This window comes from Eublepharis macularius, chromosome 11, assembly GCF_028583425.1.
Source record: "Eublepharis macularius isolate TG4126 chromosome 11, MPM_Emac_v1.0, whole genome shotgun sequence".
Lineage (NCBI taxonomy): Eukaryota > Metazoa > Chordata > Lepidosauria > Squamata > Eublepharidae > Eublepharis > Eublepharis macularius.
The window spans coordinates 85,862,795-85,885,182 of NC_072800.1; the positions used below are offsets into that span (position 1 = coordinate 85,862,795).

The 22,388-nt window shown below is 46.2% G+C and overlaps 1 protein-coding gene across 2 annotated transcripts in view; it reads right to left on the minus strand.

Moving 5' to 3' along the window:
• Positions 1-13,498: 13,498 nt before the first annotated feature.
• The window catches only part of SCN5A (sodium voltage-gated channel alpha subunit 5), a 306,477-nt gene continuing 297,587 nt past the window's right edge, over positions 13,499-22,388 (minus strand). The window contains exons 24-27 of one of the 2 annotated variants that reach the window (XM_054990894.1): positions 20,307-20,448; positions 18,369-18,469; positions 16,697-16,967; positions 13,499-14,724 (exon numbers count right to left, since the gene is read on the minus strand). In XM_054990894.1, coding sequence (XP_054846869.1) covers positions 13,499-14,724; positions 16,697-16,967; positions 18,369-18,469; positions 20,307-20,448 — 1,740 coding nt within the window. The remainder of the gene's footprint in view (positions 14,725-16,696; positions 16,968-18,368; positions 18,470-20,306; positions 20,449-22,388) is intronic. The other variant, XM_054990895.1, reaches the window with a different exon arrangement.

Consider the following 22,388-nt stretch of genomic DNA (forward strand, 5'->3'; position numbering starts at 1 on the left):
CAGCTCTGGCTAAAGGAGCAAGCTGTAGGAAAGACCAGACAAACCAGGAAGAAACCTAGGCAGTTTTGCTGTTTGCTCCTCCCCATCTGTACTTATTCATCTTGCAAGGGAAAAAAGACTGGCAAAAGATGGCTGTGTGTCTTTTTCCTTGCTGGGGGGTAGGTGCAGTTTCAATCTGCAAAAGCATGGAGGAATGGAAGTTTCAAGGCCTCCCCTGAATTGGGCACTTGCATGTGAAGTTTTCCTTTGGAAGCCCTCAAAAGGCTCTGATCTCCATCTCCTCTAGCTTACCCCTAAGTTATCTGTCTAGAATACTGCAAAACCTTGAGTTAAAAAAGCCTGAACAGAGGGAATGGCTATGATGAGGCAGAAACCACCAGGCCTCAGCATTACATAGGACAGTGTTGCATAAGGCAGCATTGCATAGCTCCAGGCTCCCAATTCTACGCTTTTTTGCTGCCACAGTAGGACTTGGGATGAGGCCATGCACATTCTTAATGTGTCAGCATGATGCCTCACCCTCCATCCCGTGTGCTTCCCTTTCTGCAAAAGCATTGTTTTGCCCTGGCCTACAGCAAGACTGTCCTACTCTGAACTGTGACAGGACACTTGATCCACCAATGATCAAGCTGTAGCCTGCGGAAATATTTGGCCCAGTGTAGCCATATGACCACCTGAACCATGCCCAGGGTGGCTGATGAGCAATACTCACGCCGGGCAGCTGTGACATTCTGCTTCCAGACAACAAGCACTCACCCACCTGCTTGAACATTCCTGTGAGTTGAGCTGGAGGGATTCCTGCCAAGAGGACGAGTGGTCCTTCCTTCCATCTGTGGGCAAGAAGTGAGCCGGCTAAACCAGGCTTCCCTCTAGGGGCCAGGTTGCACTGGGATTCCGTCCTGTAACGGGCGTGCGAGAGCTAAGCAGTGAAACAGCTACAAAGGGGGTTGTCTCTGAACACGTGCAGATGGCCATGACCCAAGCATGAAAGGGAAGAATGAATACATGGTACAAGACATCAGGAAAACCAGTGAAACCTAAGCCCATGACTGGGCTATAGGCTTTTTCTGCCATTTCAGAAATAAAATAGGCAGTTCCTTTTGTGACTCAGGAGACTGGATATGTGGGATACGACATGGGGAAAGGCAAGTTTTTCGGTTCTCCTGAGCCTGCAAAAATTGTGAGAAATGAGGTCTGATTCTACAGATGACATTTCCATCTTTGATTTGCTGATCCCAGCTATCCACTAAGGGGCAGACTGGAACATCTGTGGTCCCTGAGGGCTCATAGCTCAGATCAGATCTAGGTCATAGCAATGATCGTGGTCAGCATAAGGTCACCCTTGCCGCCTCCCTCTCTACTGCCAGTTAGGTTTTAGTCAGCGACTCAGACCTGGCTGGTTTTTACCTGAGAGGTTGCCACAGTCAACCCTATGTCCATCACCACTGAGAGCCAGTGTGATGTGGTGGTTAAGAGTGGCAGGACTCTAATCTGGAGAACCAGGTTTGATTCCCCACTCCTCCACTTGAAGCCAGCTGGGTGACCATGGGTCAGTCACAGCTTCTCAGAGCTCTCTCAGCCCCACCCACCTCACAGGGGGATTGTCATGAGGATAATAATAACATACTTTGTAAACCATTCTGAGTGGGTGTTAAGTTGTCCTGAAGGGTAGTATATAAGTCAAATGTCATTACATTATTATTATTAACGTGAAGAAGTTTTTCCTAACATCTTGCCGGCTCCTTTCCTCCTGTAGTTTGAACCCATTGTTTTGAGTCCTATTCTCTGTTGCCAACAGGAACAGTTCCCTTCCCTCCTCTACATGACAGCCTTTTAAATAACTTCAAGAGAACAATCATGTCTCCCCTCAACCTCCTCTTCTCCAAACTGAACATTCCCAGGTCCCTCAGTCTTTCCTTGTAGGACTTGGGTCTCCAGGCCCCTTATCAACCCGGTTGCTCTCCTCTGCACCCCTTCCCATTTGTCCACAACCTTTTTGAAATGAGGCTTCCAGAACTGCATGCAATACTCCACGTGGGCCCTGACCAACGTGGTACATAGTCATTGACTAATGCTGAAATAACACTCCAAATATGTTCTGGATTGAGCTACATTTTTTGAATTGAAGAGTTTCCTTTAGAATTTTATGTTTTTCGCATTTCCCTTTAGAATGGGAGAGAGAGTGTTCTTCCGACAAAAGCATCCATTTTAAATCTTGTTGATTTACTGTTATTGGAAGGTCTCCGATACAGTACTTGGAACCTTGCTTTTTCTCGAATCCCCAGATAATGAATTTGAGAATTTTGTGTGCAAATTCAAACTACAAGGACACCAAAATACTGGACAACACTTCCAACTACTTTGTCAGACTGCTCAGGGAAGCCATTGAAATTCACAAGCATAAGCAAAACTTCAACAGGAAAGAAGAAACCTTAAGAATGAACAGAGCATGGTTTCCAGTTCTGAAAAACACCAGGCTAACAAAACACTCTATACTCGACAATAGCCCTGCAGAGAAGATTAGCACATCAAGCACCAATCCATATGCAAAAGAACCTCCTCAGGATACAGTGAAGCCTCCCGTCATTAGCATTCCACACCCTGGGAAACTCTTACAGGATGACTCAGCTCAACCCCACCCCTCCGGAGTAGATACAAATGACCTGCCAACATCTTTTCCACACTGTGACACTGAGAGATCTCTGTCTTTTGGTGCTACACCTCTGAAGATGCCAGCCACAGCTGCTGGCGAACCATCAGGAACTACAATGCCAAGACCACGGCAATACAGCCCGGAAAACCCACAACAACCTTCGTTCTCCGGCCGTGAAAGCCTTCGACAATACAAACTACAAGTTGATTGAAGATTTTTGCCCCCACTTCCCAGTTTGTTTCAGATCCATTAAACACTATTCAGGACTTTTAAAATTATTTATAAAATTAAAACAGTTGAAGTCCACACCACAATTATTGTATAGAAAAGTATATAAGGGTATGAGAGACAGAACGAGCCATCTCTTCTGGGAACAAATCTATGATCTCTCTCTATATATCCAGAAAGAGTCTATCAAATGGGGACAATCCCAGAGTGTCTTTTCTGTCTCGCCACTTCCCTGTCTCTGGCAGGAGAGGGTGCATTCGTCCAAAAGCTTCCATTAGCTGTGCATTCCAGTTATAATCCCACTTCCCTTACATGGTAACATCTGTCTCTGAGCCAGTATTATATAACTGCAATTGGCTTGCATTGGGATATGCTAAAATCATGGGTGGGGGCTGGAAGGAAATCTACTCGTTCCAAAACAGAGAAGGGGAAATATTTCGCCCGTATGACTCCATCCTGAATTTCATCACAGACAGTTTTTGCTCAGAGTTGCTTCTAGGGTAGAGATACACTTGGGCTTGATTACATTTCAAAGTGACTTTTAAAGAGCTCTGATCCTAGCATGGGCATTGGTTGATGGCTGCCGTTTCTGAAGTGGCAATAAGATAATCATGTTGCAAGAAAGATTTTAAATAATGACTATAACAACAACAATAATTTTCAAACAACGGATCAGTGGATTATTTGCAAAACAAGTCCTGCATGTCAGATGGGTCAGGAAGCTAAAAATATCCCCTTTTTCTAAGTGACTGGCAAATAGCATTAAATTGAGACAGACGGAAGCAGATAGAGGGATTATGAAGCCGTTCACTTTGGATTGTGGAGTTCATCCCAAATACTGCTTTCTGCCAAGAGTCAGGCCTCCAGTGAGATGAAGGTTGCCAACTAACCAGAAAAAGGTCTTCTGTGCTTCTGCGCTGCAGTTTGTGCTGCGATAATCAGCAGGCAATTCTTATTTCCCTGCTGCAAGAATCATTGCTCCCCTGTATCTTTACCAGAGGTTTCATTGGTTAACAAGTGATCATGTTGATCCCCAGGCCGTGAGAAGCATCACTTGCTAATTCTGCTGGGTGGCACTGCTGTTAGAGGCAAAGCTGCAGGATCCAGTTCAAAAGTTTCTGGCGATGCATCTGACGAAGAGAGCTGTGGTTCTCGAAAGCTTATGCTGCAAATAAGTTGGTTAGTCTTAAAGGTGCTACTGGACTCTCTACTATTAATGGATTAGAGGCACTTCTTTTCCTCCACAGGGTTGAGGACACTGAGGTAACCCTTCCACTGGAGTAAATGGGGAAGTCCACAGAAATCCATGCCTACAACAGAGTTCAAGGAGGGAGGGGCGGGGGTCTGCATTTGGGCACATGATTTTGGTGAATGTGCCCAAAAGGATGGGTGTGGAATGTGAGAGGCAATGTGAGTTGCACTCAGCGTGGACGTAGGGCCAAACTATTTGTGACGAATGACACTTGAACGGCAAGTAAACAGACTCACGTGTATTCCTCCCTGTTCACTTGCGCTCCACTTGATCACATATGGCTAGTGAACAGACTCACGTGTATTCCTCCCTGTTCACTTGCGCTCACTACGTTCACTATGGGCCAAGCTACAAGTGACGAATGACACTTGAACGGCAAGTGGATTGAGTGGAGGGCAAGTGAACAGGGAGAAATACACTTGCCGTTCAAGTGTCATTCGTCACTTGTAGCTTGGCCCTGAGTGATCAAATGGAGCGCAAGTGAACAGGGAGGAATACACGTGAGTCTGTTCACTAGCCGTACATGATCAAGTGGAGCGCAAGTGAACAGGGAGGAATACACGTGAGTCTGTTCGCTTGCCGTTCAAGTGTCATTCATCACTTGTAGCTTGGCTCTTAGTTTTCAAACATACCCTCTTCTTGTTGATCCCAGGCCATGTGAAACGACAAGTCAGGATGTGAAAATAGCTTATGATGAAGTCCTGACAAGAGCTCACCTTCAGCTCTGCAGCCTGGCACCTTCACTTGTCACCCGGAGGCTATCAGTAACAGCGGAAGATTCTTTTGCTCCTTGCCAACAGCTTGCCATTTTCTTCCCCTTCCACCTACCCCGGATTTCCTGTAGTGTGCACGCTAGCAGTTGCCTGCCTACGAATCCGCAGGAGGGTTCTCACATCTGTTTAGAATCCAGTTATGTATCCAGCGCTCCTTTTGGGGGTTTGCTGGGCAAAATGCAATCAACATTATTGAGGATTCCAAGTTAGTTAGTCAGTGGCCGTTTCCACACACGTTGAATAATCCACTTTCAATACGCTTTAGTTATCCTTTAGAAGAGGATTTTTTGTTCCACACATGGAAAATCAGTTACAAATGTTCACTAAAGTGTATTGAAAGTGGATTATTCAATGTGTGTGGAAACAGCCAGTGTCTGTGAAGGGGAGGGGAGGAGAGACTTCAGAAATGCACGGAGAGAGGGAAGATAAAAGTGGGTTGTAGAGAACAGAATAGGTGAAAGGGGATAAACAAAAAAAGGAAGGAAGGTAGGAGTGGCTGCAGGCACTGCAAGGGGTAGGCAAGGAGGGGAGACCAGAGGGAAAGAGGAAGTGGGGCTAGAGTTCCCAACCTCCAGGTGGTAGCTGGAGATGTCCTGAAATTACAACCGATCTTCAGGAGACAGGGATCAGTTCTCCAGGAGAAAATGGTTGCCCTGAAAAGTGGACTTTACAGCATTATATCTAGTTGAGATTTCTCCCTTAACCAAACCATGCCCTCCCCAGGTCCCCCCCCCCCAAATCACCAGGAATTTTGCAACCTAGAGCTGGCAACCCTAAGCGGGGCCATGAAATCCTCTTGCAAGTCCTTGTGGGTCTGCTTTTATATTTGCTTGCTTTTATGGCATCTCTTTTCTATTTGGGACTACGCCTTTTCTTTTCACGGCTGCTTTGGCTGTACTGAGCAAGAGAGAGCAGCACAACTACCTCAGCCCTGAAATGACGCCCACAAGAGACTGTTTCACACAACTACGGCCCGTTTTCAGATACAGCAAACGGCAAGCAGAGAAGGAAGGAGAAGTTCTTTGGGAGCTCACAGTTAAGTGTGGACTAAAATTAATGAAAGTCTTTCTATAGATTGCGCCGCACACTTCAGAGCAAGCCTTTAAAGTGTAGCAATTAACCTCCCGATAAAAGGGTTACCCAAGTAGGATCCATTGATTCATCTTCTCTTAAGATGCAGGCTCCAAAGGGACCTTCATTTGGTTGCAGAGGAAGCCTTGAACGAATTACCGCAGCTGTTGAGAGGCTGCGGGCTGATTTCACACAAGAGGGATGCTGTTCTCTCCTAAAGTTACCCGTTTAGTGGAAGCACATAAGAAAGCTGCCTCTTGCTGGATGCCGCACAACTTTTCTGAGCCCTGCTAATATCCGCCTTTATCCAGGCCTCTTTTAGAATAATAACATATTTTTAACAGCTGATGCACAGTAGCTCACGGGAAGACGAACTGGCCAAATCATGGCAGCTATTGTCCTGCTAATGTGAACTAAAAATGGCAAATAAATACATGGAAAGCTAGAAATTATTTTCAATCACTCTCCCGGCAGGCTCCTCAGCGGTTGCAAGGAGCAAGAAAGGCTTCTTTGATGGATTCTGGAGCTTACATGTAATTGGCAGTGGTTTGGCAGGGACCGGCAGGCCCAAGCTGCAACCTCTTTTCCTTTGCACAGGAAAGATGGGCAAGGAACCCCCCCCCCCCAGTCCTCTTTCTTTCCTTCCATTTGTTGCATAAGCTATAGAAGCAAGAGAGTGACACACGCCTCTGGGGCCACCTGCCTTCCAAGATGCCATCACTTTCACTCCCTCTTTCTCTTCTGTCTTAGATGAAGAGACACTCACTTGCAAGCTGGAAGGCTTTAAAAGGGGAGTGGACAAATCTAAAGAGGATAAGGCAATCAAACCAAAAGTCAGGGGGGGCACCACTCCCAATGAATCCCTATTCCCTCCAGTACCTGAGGCCGTGGTGAAGAATGCCCATAAGTCATAGCTGATTTATGCAACCCTTGGCAGGGTTTTCATGGCAAGAGACTTAAGAGTGGAACTAAAGATCAGAAATTTTTTTATTATACATGTAGTGACAGCGGCAAGAATTCTACTAGCGTTTTATTGGAAAAGACCAGCAATACCCCAGCAGGAGGAGCTAATAGCGAAGATAATGGAGAATGTGGAACTAGACAAACTAACTTTACTAATGGAAGGACAAATGGAAGAAGACTTTGCTGCACCATGGACACCCTTTTACAACTGGATGAGAAACAAATATATGGATTCGAATGTAGTAATTATATGAAGGCAATATTGTAATTTCTTATCTCATGCGGTTCAGTTCTAAAAGAGGTGGTTTGCCATTGCTTGCCTCTCCAACCCTGGTCTTCATTAGAGGTCTCCCATCCAATTACTAACCAAGACTGACCCTGCTTAGCTTCTGAGAGCTGATGAAATAAGGCTTGCCTGGGCTATCCAGTTCAGGGCACCTGAGACAGTATGCCTCTTTTTATCAGTTGCTGAGGAGCACGAGCAGGAGGCTGTTGTTGCAGTCATCCTGATCGTGTGCTTCCTAGGGGCAGCTGGTCAGCCACTGTGGATCGGCCTTTGGTCTGACGAACCAAACGAAATGGTTTGTGAACCAGGGGCAGGTTCGTGAAAGTTTGGGGTTCGTGGTTCGTGAAATTTGATGAACCACGAACCACATGGTTCGTTTTTTTTCTGGTTCGTGCCCATCTCTATTTACTATTACTACTACTATTACCACAAGCCACATATCTAAGGCTTACCGACATGCAGGCAGGGCCTGGAGATCTCCTGGAATTATAGCTTGCCTCCAGTTTACAGAGATCAGTTCCTCTGGAGAAAATGGCTGCTCTGGAGGGTGGACTCTGTAGCATTATACCCCGCTGAGATCCCTCCCCTCTCCCCAACGCTGCCTTTCCCAGGTTCCACCTCCAAATCTCCAGGAATTTCCCAACCCAGACTTGACAATCCATGATTCTTTCACCTAGGACTTGAGTATTATCAGCTGCATCTGGGCGGTGTGAGAGAACAGCTGATTTGCAAACTTCCATATGCATACAACTTTCACTGGCAATAGGAAGCTGGAGGCTGGGAGGGTAATAATCCCTCCCCGTGCGAAATTCCTGCACTAGCTGCAGCCTTCTCCCTTGAACAGAGCGGCCATCCCTTTTCTTTCCCCTTTTGTCTTTGTCCAGGTTTTCTTCTTTGCAGAGCAAGCTTGCCTGACCGCTCCCCCCCCCCCCCACCAGCAGCAGTAATCTGCTTTTAAGATGACAATTGGGAATCTGTATCCCAGAGGGCATTATTCCATTTCATTTTTCTAAAATTAAATGTTGTTTAGAAAGGACTCAGTCAGACATTTGCAATAGCTAATTGTTTTCTTCTTTCATTAAGCATTAATTTGGGTATCAAGAGAAATTGGGAAATGGTAGAATGGGGTTTGGAAAATAGCTGTTTCAGCTGGGGAGGGAGGAAAGAAAGGCTTATATGCAACTCCTGGGTCATATTTATCTTGCGCTGCCTTCCCAAGAGCTCCCGTTTTCAAAGGAGCCCTCCAAGTACTAGTAGAGAAACAATGGACATTCCCAATTGGCAGAGCAGTAACTGATTTCCCTCCACCAACCTGCGGTGAATGCATCCTCTGCCAGTCTTTGCTCACCAGAGTAAGAAATCCCATTCCGCAATCTGCATTTTGATTTTAAAAACTGCACTCATCAACAAATGAAATACATTCTAGGTGCCGGTAGGAAGGGAGGGAAGATAAAATGGAAACTTCTGCATGGGATAGAGGAAGTGAATAACTTTCTCTCCCTCTCTCATAATACTTGAACATGGGGACACCTGTAGGAAAAAACAGTAGCACCTTATAACTAACAAAATTTTGTGAGTATGAGCTTTCCTATGTCACAGCTCACTTCTTCAGATACAGCTAGAACTTGGGTCCATCTGGCCTTATATCTCAGAGAGTGAAGTGATTGCAGAAGCTGAATGAAAATAGCCAGCGAATGACAATAGCAGGCACGATTGGATAGGTGGGGTATGCAGAGAGGTAGTGAGTGTAGAGACATCAGCATTGGTAATGAGACAGGAATCCCAAGTCTTGATTCAGTCCAGGTGGATGCATGGTCTTGAGCTTCGTTATGGGGACACCTGATGAAGTTGAGAAGCAGGATGGACAAAACGAAACAGTTCTGTACTTCACGAGTAATTAAATTGTGGGATTCATTGCCAGGGGATGTAGAGATGGTTATGATCATAGATGGTTTGAAGAGGGGATTAGACAGATTCAAGAAGGATAGGTCCTTCAATGGCTAACAGCTATGGGCACTAAAGGGAATTTCCACATTTGGAAGCAATGCTAGAGGACGACTTCAGAGCTTCTATGCCCTGTTTGTTGGTCCTCAAGGGCAATTGGTTGGCTGCTGTGAGAAACAGGATACTGGATTAGAGGCAAAACGAGACTAATCCAGCAGGGCTCTTCTTGGGTTCTTAATGGGGAATGCCATTGACAATGAAATCCTAAGCAGACTTACTCCAGTCTAAGCCCATTGATGTCAAGGGCTTAGACTGGAGTAACCCTGTTTAGGATTTCACTGTGAGTTGCTCTTCCTGTTCCAGGCAGCGCTTCTTCATCTCATCCAAAATGGATTTTGCTTACCTTCCCCAGTCAATGAAGGCTTAACCAGAGGCCCCTCTAGTCCTGCATTCGCTTTTCTAGCTTGCTTTGCCAGACGGCTCTAGAAAGCAGGCAAGCAGGACCTAGACGCCAAAACGACAAGAGGAGCTTATGAAGTTATATTATATATACATAAAGAAATATCCTGGGAAATGGGCATTAAATAAGAAACTGCTCAGGAGCCTTTAAGGACTTGTAGATTACAGTATGAACCAAAAGACATAATCGCTGCTATCCACATATAAAAGAGTCTTGGCACTTAGCTTGTGTTATTAAATGGGAGAGTGTTTTTGTAAAGACTCTGCGATTATTTATTGATGTATTTATTGGATGGAATGTTATTTGAGTCTTTGGATGTATACTCAGGGCCGGATCAAGGGGGGGCCGGGGGTAGTCTGCCCCCAGCGCCGCCAAAGAGGGGGCGCCGGGCACAGCTGCCCACCACCGGGAGCACGCGGGCGGCAGCACGGGCGGCTGAGTGGCCACCCAAGCCATTCGTCTGCCCAGGAGGACAGGGAGCGCATGGCAAGCTGGCCGCCCCCTCAGCCGGGCAGGTGAAAGGCACGGAGAGCTGGGAGGCTGCCTGCGCCACTCGCCTGTCCCGCTGAGGGGGCAGCTGGCTTGCCACGTGTTCCCTGTCCTGCTGGGCAGGCGAATGGTGGGGGCGGCCTCCCAGCTCTCTGTGCCATTCACCTGCCTGGCTGAGGGGGCGGCCAGCTTGCCGCACGCTCCGTCCTCCTGGGCAAGCGAGTGGCACGGAGGGCTGGAGGCCACTCGTGCCATTCGCCTGCCCAGCAGAACAGGGAGCACGCAGCACGCCTGCTGTCACCTCAGCCGGGCAGACGAGTGGCGTGGTGATGATGTCACGTGAGGGTGGCCGGAATTGGGTTGTCCCGGGCGCCGGGAACCCAAGATCTGGCCCTGTGTATACTGATTACTATTAGACTTTGGTGAACACTGATTGCACTTTGGCACTTTAAGGGAATACATTTAAAGGTGACCGTTTTAAAATTTGTACTCAGGGAAGTGTGTGTTTTGAGAGTTTGGTTCTTTGTTTCCAGTGTAGCCCTTGTGGTTTAATGGCTCTAAAAAGCAAGCAAGCAGGACCTAAATGCTACAGCTCTTCCCTGATGTTTCTCCCTAGCATTTGCTACTCAGAAACATAGTATCGCTGCCTCTGAATATGGAGATTCCATTTAGGTACCACGGCTGGAAACTAAACCTGTTCTCTGAGAATCAGAATAATCTCTTCAGTCATCTAAGGGTCTCTCTATACAAGACATCTTACCTAGGGACACTCAAGTTACCCTCATGTCACATGTCCCCCCTCCCACTTTCCATGCACTTGCTTGCACAGTCACCCTTCAGTTTGCTCTGCATGAATACATTCATGTGCTCGATATCAGTTCCTCCTGTACTGCTAAAAGTATCCCAGTTTCCTCCACCTCCTACATCCATTTGTTGAAATGCAAATCTTGACACTTTCTCACACCTTAAAGAAATGCAAACTGGCAAGTCAAAGGAGCCTACAGTACTTGCTCTTGCAGCGAAAACAGAGCTGAATTGGTGCTCTGCCCTCCGGACACACTTGCAGATGCAATCACTCAAAGGGAGCTCTCGTGAAAGCGGCATTCATGTGTGATGAGCAAGAACAGCCTACACGTGAATTGAGGACCACACTTAAAATTCTGCACTCGAGCATCCACAGGTAATCCACAATGTGTATTTCCACTATGAGGATCTGAATAATCCCCTTGCAGAAGCAGTCACGGTCACCCCAAAAAGGAATCAAAATTGTCTTGCAAATGCTGGCATATTATCTAAGACATACTTGGTTTTTTTTCATATGCGACTAAAGGGAACTCTCCACCTGGAGGCAGTAAACCTCAGTACTAGGAGCAGTGCTCATTTCGAGGAGGAATATGCAGGAACACAGTCTCGGCAGTTCCCCAAAGAGGTCACATGACAGGTGGCCCCGCCCACCTGACTCTCAGCCATTTTGGGTCCGTTTCGGCCTGGATTGGGGCCGAAACGGTCCAGATCAAGCCTCTGATGGGTGGTGGATCACTCTCCCACTCAGCAGCGGCCTGATCCTGACCATTTGGAGCCCCTTTTCAGCCATTTTCAGCCCCTTTGCCATTTTGGGCCCAATGGTGCTGTCAAGTGACGTGGCATATGCTAATGAGTTATGCTAATGAGTTATATGTTTTCTATGAAATGACCCCTGACTAGGAGGCAGCATCAAGGGGAAGGCCTTGGTTTCTGTGCCCTGTTCATTGGTTGTCTTGGGGCAACTGTTGACCATTATTGAAAAAACAATACTGGACTAGATGGACAACTGGTCTGTTCCAGCACAGCTCTTCTTATGCTCTTATTTTCTGATTCCTTCAGTCGTCTAAGGGAGGGGGGATGATCCCTACACCTCCGGCAGTGAATTCCATGAATGAATGATGTAGAAGCACATCTTTAATTTCAGCGAGACTGAGAAGTTTGGGAGATGGGAAACGGCGAGCCAGTTGCCCATCCTGTTCACAGAGCTTATCACCACATCAAAACAAACTGGAGATGGAAGCAGGATGGGAGATCCGCCAGAAAATCAGACCTCTCCTACTCAAGCATGCCAGACCTCATTTTTGACATACCTGTGGAGGCTTCCCTGGTACGTCTTTAACTTAAGAGGAGACGCCTGACAACACAGGAATCCTTGATTACCACCCCGTAAGCATCTCCACTCTCCTGCTGTCAGGAACAAGTCCTCTAGATCAGCGAGCCAGGCTAACTTTAGAGAACACAATACTTGCTGTGCGGATGACGTTGAAGCTGATGCCTTTCTCGCTTGATATGGAATCATTCGCAAAAGCTCCATCCCAAGCCATTCCGACAGTATCCAATTGCACAAAACTTTTTTCGGAGGGGAGGGGAACCTCTGAGAGCCCAAAGCTCCTAAGCAGAACCCTTGCAGTGTGCAAAGCAGATTCTTGAAACATGCTAAAAAAATAGTGCTTTTATTGGCAGGTTTACAAGCAGAATCCATTAGTGTCTAATATCCTGCAGGAGAGAACAAACAAACAAACAAAAGAGTCTTGCTTTCTCTGATGTCACTTCCTTCCTTCGGTTTTCCTTGGGGTTCCAAATGGGTGTCTTTGCCGTAATACAAGGTTAGAATGTTGCCGACTTCCTACTTTGCCAGGCAATTCATGTCCTTTGCCGGCAGCCGCGTCACGTGTTGTTTGGAAACCACCCTGAGTCCTGCTTTATCACGTAGAGTGTTAGCAATCATCTATCTCCGTGGAAAAAGAGATAATTATATCTTTTTTTTCTTTTTAAGTAAAAAAATATCAAATATAATAAATTTATGAAAGACCATTCACAACATATACATTAAGTGTTACATTGTTGCTACAGCAGCTACGTGATCTTCCTTCCCTCTCTCTCTCTCGCTCGCTCTCTCTCTCTCTGGCTTTTTATGATAGAAATGCAAGGTCATACATTGCCATAGGTAAATGCGCTAATATAAGTAAGACCTTAAAATGAAAGTTTGCGGTCGGGTTGTTTCGTTTTTCCCCCTGTGGATTAGATATAAAGTATTTTACTGTGTTACAGTCTAGCGTCTCCATAATCAAACCACTGCTAGAACAGCCGTGACTTAGGGCGGAAACCCCTACCCCATCCTTGTGCATATATGAACATAAACATTGAGCAAAGTTCAAAACGAGCAGGGTCAAAGGTCATACACAGATAACGCATTGACCCCCCCCACCCCATTAAGGGTTTTGTTTCTGTTTTTGTTTGCTTTGCAACGAATGTTTTAAAAGGCGGCTTCAACTGTTGTGTAGGTACAGCATTACATTCTGTAAACAATATTTTTAAAGTGTTCTAAAAACCAGCCCTCTCCCCAACCCACCCTTTAAACAACGGACTCTTTGTCTTGCTCAGGAGATAACTGATCATCGAGAGGTTCGTCGCTTTTGCTGGAATCCGTCAACCTTAGCTGGAAGTTATCGCTGGTGCCTCTTGTGACGCTGTCATAGGAGGGCGGAAACGACGTGGAGGAAAGAGTCTCGGACTTGTTGATGGGCCTGCCATAGTTTTCACTCAACATGAAGGCAATCAGGCCTTCTTTCTCTGGCGCGTCATCTCCCAAGTTGCAAGCTTTTTGGCGGTACAAGAAAGAGGCCTGCCTGAGTGAGCGTTGGAAGAGATGACTCCTGTAAGCCCTCTGGATGATGACGGCGGAAATCTCTTCCTGTTTCCGCCTCAGTGTGGTCGTGATTGGTTCGTAAGAAATCTTTGATGGGTTGGCAGCCATGAATTTTTCCTCCATCTGGATTTTAAGGGCATCCATCTCTCCAGATTCTCCCAGCACTCTTTTGGTAAATGCAAACAAAATGTCTAAACAATGGATCCTATCGCCACTCACCATGGGAAGGTCCATAGCGATGAGCTTAATTTTGTTTGGTTTTGCGATGCGCAAAGGTTCCGAGAGCGCATCCGCAAAATTGGAAAGTGCAGAATACTCAATAAACTGAGTGGCTTCAGGGTCAAACCTTTCCCAGATTTCATAAAACATATCAAAGTCATCCTCGCTGAGAGGCTCTGTGCTCTCTTCAGTGGCCACACTGAAGTTCTCCAAAATAATTGCTATGTACATGTTTACAACAATGAGAAAAGATATAATGATGTAAGTAACAAAGAACAGAATCCCCACTGCGGGACTGCCACAGTCTCCCTTTGAGCTATTTGTATAGTTACGGCGAGGGTCACAGTACGGTGGCCCAGTGTTCAAAATGGGGTTGAGAAGACCATCCCACCCAGCTGATGTTGTGATTTGGAAGAGGCAAAGCATGCTGTTGGCAAACGTCTGGAAGTTGAACATGTCGTCTATCCCGTGCTCTTTCTTGACATAGGCAAAGTTGGCCATGCCAAAAATGGCATAGATGAACATGACCAAGAAAAGCATGAGGCCGATATTGAACAACGCTGGGAGGGACATCATTAAGGCAAAAAGGAGAGTCCGGATTCCTTTGGCCCCTCGAATAAGTCTCAGGATCCGACCAATCCGAGCCAGACGGATGACTCTGAAGAGGGTAGGGGAGAAGAAATATTTCTGAATGATTTCAGAAAGCACAGAACCTTGGAAGAAAAAGAAATGAACACCTGGTTAGTGCTTTCGCCACAGCTCTGGATTTTCAGTGTTTTTCAAAATTAAGTGCATGAGCCATCCCCGCATAAGCTTAGACAAGTGCAGGGGCAAGAAACATCAGTCTAGAGAGATGTTCCTGTAAGTATTTTACTCCCTGACTTGCCAATATTTTCTTGCTGAATAATTTTCATTGTTTTAATGCTGGTTTTAGTGGTTTTAATGATTTTATTGCTGCTGATTCTGGGCTTTTTTTTTTTTTAAAAAAATGGGGGGCTTAGACTGGAGGGATTTTAAATTTTATATAAAAAGACTTTAACGAAAGAAAAACATATCAAGATCTTTACCATGGTAAAAATTACAGCAATATAGTGTAATAATAATAGCTATGAATAAACGGGGGGTTCGAGTGTTGCTGGAAGTCAACAAAGAAAAGGGGGAGGGGAGGGGGTGGGGTATATATCTAAGTAGAAGGGTTAATTTGGATAAGTTTAATGTATTAATCAATTATTGTATATTGCCTCATCCAATAAAATTATTTTAAAAAAATAAAAAATGGGGGCTTAGTCGTCTATCCCGGTTGCTGGTTGCTTTTATGTTGTTTTACATTTTTTCTGGGCACACAAAATGACAGGAAAAAAATGGATCCAGTTGACAGCAATCTAGGAGAAGAGGCTCACAGCCTATTCCTAAACATGTCTGTTCTGAAACAGGCTCCACGGAGTTTTCTGAATTATTTCCAAAGAAGTTGTCCAGCAACTTCAGTGTCTCTTGTCCCTTGATCCAAAACGTTATACATCAGCTCAGATATGGAACGTACGTGTCTATCCACGTTGACAGGGCTGAGCCAGTCCAATGGAGCTAACAAGGACTGAAATAAGAATTGCAATTTGGATACCCCTATATATTTTGCATCAACATTGGCTGGACATAGCAATGCCTGCTTGCTGTTTCTTAGTAGCTTCTTTTTCTTGCTTATTGTGGGCAATTAAAATAATGGAAAACAGAAGAGCCTGTAACATGGAGCCACTAAAATTTCACCTCAAGGAAGAAACTGAAGTGACTTTGGGCGGTGGGTGCCATTTGCCCACAATGGGTGGACAACCCCTCACTGGTACTCTCCTGTCCTCTGCTGGTGCTCACTGGGGCAGAAGGGGGGAAATGCTGAAAATCAGTGTCGCTCCACAACACTATAGAGCTGCCCAGAAGTGACATCAACATGTTGAGCAATGCTCTAGGAATCCCCCCAATCTCTATGGTCGTCACCATCAATTGGAGAAATCCCTAGATGTCATGTGACTCTGTGACATCACTTCTAGGTCTCCACCTGGAAGTGACATAGCTTCATCGAGTGACACTGATTTTGTTCTCCTCCCCTCATATGGCCTGGACTTTGGGGCTTCTTTTTTAGGCAAAACATCTGAGAACTTTCAAGGGAAGCCACATTTTTTTTTGGATAAGATTAGTGAAATTTCTCCCTGGCCTTTTACATGGAGGACAAGAAGGCTGTGGAAAGGCTACAGTGCTTTACTGGATGCGCTGTAATGTGGCCAAGCCACAACGAATGACTGTGTTTTGGTGTGGCAATCAGTTTTGTGCCTATTCCAACACATCTGGGATGTGACTGCTGCTCCACAACACTATAGAGCTGCCCAGAAGTGACATCAACATGTTGAGCAATGCTCTAGGAATCCCCCCAATCTCTATGGTCCTTAAAAACTTCCAAATGGTGAGCCACATTAGGAAGCAATGAACAGCTGTCCAGACGTGCTAAAGACACATGAGAACAATCAATGTGGCAGAGCCAGGGGAAGGGTCAGCAGCACACAAAGGAGCAGAGGGTCTTGCTTTGCATGGACCAGGGGGAAATTGCCCCAGATGTCTGGGCAGCTCTATAGGGCCTGTAGGCAACGTAGGCCATGTGAACCTCAATAAACATTGCTTCTAAATCTTTAGTCGACCTACCCACAATCGATAGGATCACAACAACAAAATCGAATATATTCCAGCCGTTGGTGAAGTAATAGTGCCGCAAAGCCACCATTTTTAATATACACTCAGCAGTGAAGATGGCAACGAAAATCATGTTGATGATATAAAGGATGCTGATCTTCTCTTGACTCTGATTGTCCGTTTCCACCATCATGGTGACCATGTTGAGGCAGATGAGAAGCATGATGCAAATGTCGAAGGCTTGCTTTGTGACGACGTCGAAAATGAAGCCCTGGCACTTGTTCTAGAAGACAGGAAGGAAACGCAACCGTTAGTTCACCGGAGGCTTAGCGGCCAAAGTGAAGGAGGAAAGCTTTCAAGCGGCACAGAAACTCGAGGTTGGACACGATGGCATGGTAGCACGATGGAACATGGTTGCGGTGCCAGGCCCAAGCAGTTGGTAGCTGGGTTGAATGCTGAGCAGTGGTGTAGCATGGAGGGGGGGGGAAGAGGGGTGGTTGGCCCAAGCGCATAATTTTGGGGGGGGGGTGCCGTGGGGCACCGAGCAAGAAATAAGGTGATGATTTCTGTGTTCTCATGATATCCAAGGGAGGGAAAGGAGTCTTCTGAGATGTGGTGGCATCCCAGGACATCTTCCTGAGTGCTTATGTCAGGTTTTCTCCAGGGCACTGTGGTGTCAGACGCCGCAGTGCCTGACTTTGGCACCTGGATGCCGCTAGGGATTATGCGGGCTCCTGCTTTGTGGAAGAAGGGGAGGTATACCTCACCCTCTCAAGCCACCAGCAAGCCCACTCAACCTAGCTCTGCTCCGGTGTCCATCTTCCTCCTCCACCTCCCTCCCTCGCTCACTCATTCTCTCCCCCTCTTCAAGCGGCAACCACTCCTCCTCCGCTCTCCCACTCCTCCTTCACAACCCACCCCGCCCTGTGGGTGGACTTTCCTTATATCCTTTCCTTCATTCCTGGCCCCACCTGCCAGCCACACCCCTCTTTGGCCCTCTAGCATTGGCCTAGGCTGCCTCAAGCAGTTGCCTCTGGAGGTAGCTAGTTTGGCTGCTTTGGACAGCCCCAAGCAGTTGCACCTGTGGTAGCTCATTGGGCTGTGTTGGACAGCTACAGCTGTGCTCTCTTGGCTGGCTCCCAAGCCTCCTTTGCTCCCAGCTTCCAGCAGCCCCAGCTGGTCTCTATTATCCCCTTCCTCCCTGCTTGCAGCTTGGGGCATGGCTCTGTGCTGCTTCTGCTGTCTTGCTGGCAAGGTAGCTGCCTGGCTGGCTGAGGGCTGGCTGTCCCTAACTCTTGTGCCTCCCCCCTCTGTCCCGGCCCTCTCCTAGCTGTCCTTCCTGCCCCCGGTAGGGCTCTTAGTCTCTCACTGGAGGGTGGGTCTGGCTGGCTTCCAGCTGCTCCTTCTGACCCTCTGAGGCTTGGGGGCTGCTCCACCTTCCTGTGGCCTCTTTCTCTCCCTCTCCTGGTGGTCCACGCCAGCCCAGGGTGGCCATTGGGGTGGCTGGGTAGTGAGATCCCCCAACTGCCTCCCACCCCCAACTCCTGGTATGTCCGGATCCTGACCATTTTGGGCCATTGAATTACTCTTCTTTCGTGCCAGGGATTTAACTTGGAACTTTCTGCATGCAAACCAGGAGCTCTGGCCTCTGGGCCCTCCTAAGACATTCAAAGAGTTGTCTCACCAGTGGTCGTGGGATGGGTTTTTGGGGTTTCTTGGATCCCAGTTTTTTCATGGCATTGTAATATTTTTTCTGTTCCTCTGTCATAAAGATGTCTTGTCCACCTAAGTATAGGGAGGCACAGCTAGTATTATTTTGGATGGAAGATAAGACTGTTTATGTAAAGCAGAAGTAGTCCAAAGTATTGAAAGACGTTGTTACTTTTTATTAATAATAACATTTGATTTATATACTGTCCTTCAGGACAACCTAACACGCACTCAGAGCAGTTTACAAAGTGTGTTATTTTTATCTTCACAACAATCACCTAGTGAGGTGGGTGGAGCTGAGAGAGCTCCGAGAGAGCTGTGCCTGACCCAAGGTTACCCAGCTGGCTTCACGCGGAGGAGTGGGGAATCAAACCCAGTTCTCCTAATTAGAGTCCTGCCACTCTTAAGTGACTGACCCAAGGTCACCCAGCTGGCTTCAAGCAGAGGAATGGGGAATCAAACCTGGCTCTCCAGATTAGAGTCCTGCCGCTCTTAACCACTACACCAAACTGGCTCTCAAAGTGTCTTATTGTTATCCTCACAACAATCTCCCTGTGAGGTGGGTGGGGCTGAGAGAGCTCTGAGAGAGCTGTGCCTGACCCAAGGTCACCCAGCTGGCTTCAAGAGGAGGAGTGGGGAATCAAACCCAGCTCTCCAGATCAGAGTCCTGCCGCTCTTAACCACTACACCAAACTGGCTTTCTCTCTCTTGCTGGTAACTGAAATGGTTATGGGATTGGCCTTCCTTTGGAATTAGACTGGGGATTAATAGCCTTTAGAACAAACAACAAGGGACTTGACTTTGTATAGGTCATTAGGGATGCTTGAGCACTGGCTGGTTCAGCTCATATCCTGTTGCAAAGCGATAGCTGATTTTTCAGCAGAATTTGGCAAGCAGCTTCCTTCTGGATACAGCACATGGCTTTTTGCACATGCATGTTCACATACAGCCTGTTCCCTTGCTGTGCTGCTGCTGCGCTCTTTCGTTTAAAACTGGGCTTCTTCTTCCCCATATGCCACCAGAGGGCCTTGATGTTTTTTTGTTTTAATTGGCAATTCCAACGGTGCCAATGCACAATAATGCAATAATCCGTTGCCAGGATATACTACTTCTCTGAATGCCCAGCTTTTCATATAAAAAAACAAAGTCTTTAGCCTTTTTTGTTGTGGAGATATAAGGAGAAAGTTGCACTTCTTATATCTCCATAACAAAAAGACTTACTTTTGAGGGGGAGCGGACACTGGGGACCATGTGCATCCTGCTAGCTGTGGTTAGTTTTCCTGTTCTGCCCACAGTGTTGGCTCGTATCCTGTGCCTAGTTCTTCTGTTTCAGTTGCTACAAGAGACCCTTTGCACAGAATCTACAATATTGTGGTGATGTGCAAAATTTTACAGCCTAATTGTTATGAATAAATCAGAGACCCTATTTGTCATGAGCAAATATCACGGGAGCCACACCCATACAAAATTGTATGCATCATGAACACGGGGTTGTATTTTTCTGATTGCATAAAGATAGATAGACAGATATTTCTGATTGTGTAACAATCAACATTTTGGTGCTACACCTCTTTGGTATCCTGAGGAGGTTCTTTTACAGTGACGCCTCCCTCCATTAGCATTCCACACCCTGGGAAACGCTTACAGGATGACTCAGCCCAAACCCACTTTCCTGAATAGATATAAATCACCTGCCAACATCTTCTCCACACTGTGACACTGAGAGATCTCTGTCTTTTGGTGCTACACCTCTGAAGATGCCAGCCACAGCTGCTGGCGAAACATCGGGAACTACAATGCCAAGACCACGGCAATACAGCCCGGAAAATCCACAACAACCAACAATCAACATTTAGATGGATACTTTGTTGTGTAACAATTCCCGACGGACACACAGCAAGCGAGGTGCTACTTATCTTTTTCTTTTGCTGATTAAAATTATCAATGATGACACCGATGAAGAGGTTCAGCGTGAAAAAGGAACCGAAGATGATGAAGATCACGAAGTAGAGGTACATGTACACATTATACTCCCATTTAGGCTGCTCCTCGCGCTGAGAAAACAAAATAGAAGCACGTGAAGCTGCTTTTTGCTGCATCAGACCTGTGGTCTAGCCAGGTCTGAGTACTTTGACTAGCACCAGCTCTCCAAGGTCTCCAGGAACTTTCACATCACTTACTATTTTCATTCATTCATTCATTCATTCATTCATTCATTCCTTCATTCATTCATTCATTCATTTTATTCGATTTATATTCCGCCCTCCCCGCATCAGCAAGCACAGGGAGGATTACAACCAAGTTTAAAATCATATTTCACAGTATATACAATTAAAAACCATAAAACATCTTAAATATACAGATTAAAATACACATGTGTACATATATAACACAGTGGCACGTAATCTAGACGACCACCTTTTCAGCCATCTCCGAAGCATTTTGACATGGAAATATGAGAGATGGAGGTATCACTGGTAGGGAGGGCCAGTGTACTCCCCCGGCTAGGGGGCACCACCTCGCATCAACCAAATGCCTGGCGGAACAGCTCCGTCTTGCAGGCCTGGCGAAAGGATAACAAATCTTGCTGGGCCTTAGTCGCATCAGACAGAGTGTTCCACCAGGCTGGGGCCAGGACTGAAAAGGCCCTGGCCCTGGTCGATGCCAGGCGGGCCTCCCTAGGGCCAGGGATCTTTAGTAGATGTTTATCGCTAGAGCGAAGAGTCCTCTGGCGTTCTTATAGGGAGAGACAGTCCCACATATATTTATTTATTTTTATGTATAATAATAATATAATAATAACATTCGATTTATATACCGCCCTTCAGGACTTAATGCCCACTCAGAGCAGTTTACAAAGTATGTTATTATTATCCCCACAACAAAACACCCTGTAAGGTGGGTGGGGCAGAGAGAGCTCTGAGAGAGCTGTGACTTGCCCAAGGTCACCCAGCTGGCTTCAAGTGGAGGAGTGGGGAATCAAACCCGGCTTTCCAGATTAGAGTCCTGCACTCTTAACCACTACACCAAACTGGCTAATTCTCACTGGGCCTCAAGGCAGGTGAAAGAGAGTAAGTTCATACAACTAAAAGGGTTGGACATCCAATAAACAGTGCAATAGGATTTTTATTATAGAAATCTGGAACCAGCCAGAGATCTGCAAATGAGATTGAAGCAAAGCATAAGTATTAACAAGATGTGTTAAATGAGGCAAGAATTACATAGTAGGATGCTAGTTACAGCAACGGGCAGTACAAGCTACATCTAGTAGTATAAAACCATGGTCTCTATACCTTTACCCAACCATTCTCCACTGTAAAACTCAGCTGAATGTGGTCACAGATCTTTCCATGGTCACAGATCCAGAGGAGATAGCTGTGTTAGTCTGTAGTTGCAAAATAGTCAAGAGTCCAGTAGCACCTTTAAGACTAACCAAGGTCAAATCCACATTACTCATTCTAAGTCGCATGTTCCCCGCATTCCCCACGCAATCCTGAGTGCCGGTCACATTACCTCATTAAACAGACGCATTTCATTCGCATTTCTCCCGAATATGTGGTCACAGGTTTTCAACGGGAGTTTCACGGTGGCCGTGAACGGGCCAATGCGCAATTTATGCGGTTTTTTTAAAAAACCACCCCCCTTCCTGTCTCTCCGGCCGTTCCGAGAGTTCCTATTGGCTGATTCAACTTGCAAGTGCTCCGTAGTCTGCAAAAGACTGTTTTTGACTTCATAGCATTGGATTTATTGATTATGCTGTTTCTGAATCAAATCTGGTAATTTGAAAAATCATTTTGGGGTGAATCCACCCTCAGAACGGACTCGCGAAACTTCCTTTTTAACTGTTTTTTATTTTTTTTTATTTTATATTACTGTAATATCGAAATTATGAAATATCGAAATAATGACACTCCAAGGAAGTGAAACTTCAGTAAAATTCAGGCACTGAACTGTCCTGCATAGGAAATGCCCACGAAAGCTTCCCAAATGCTTC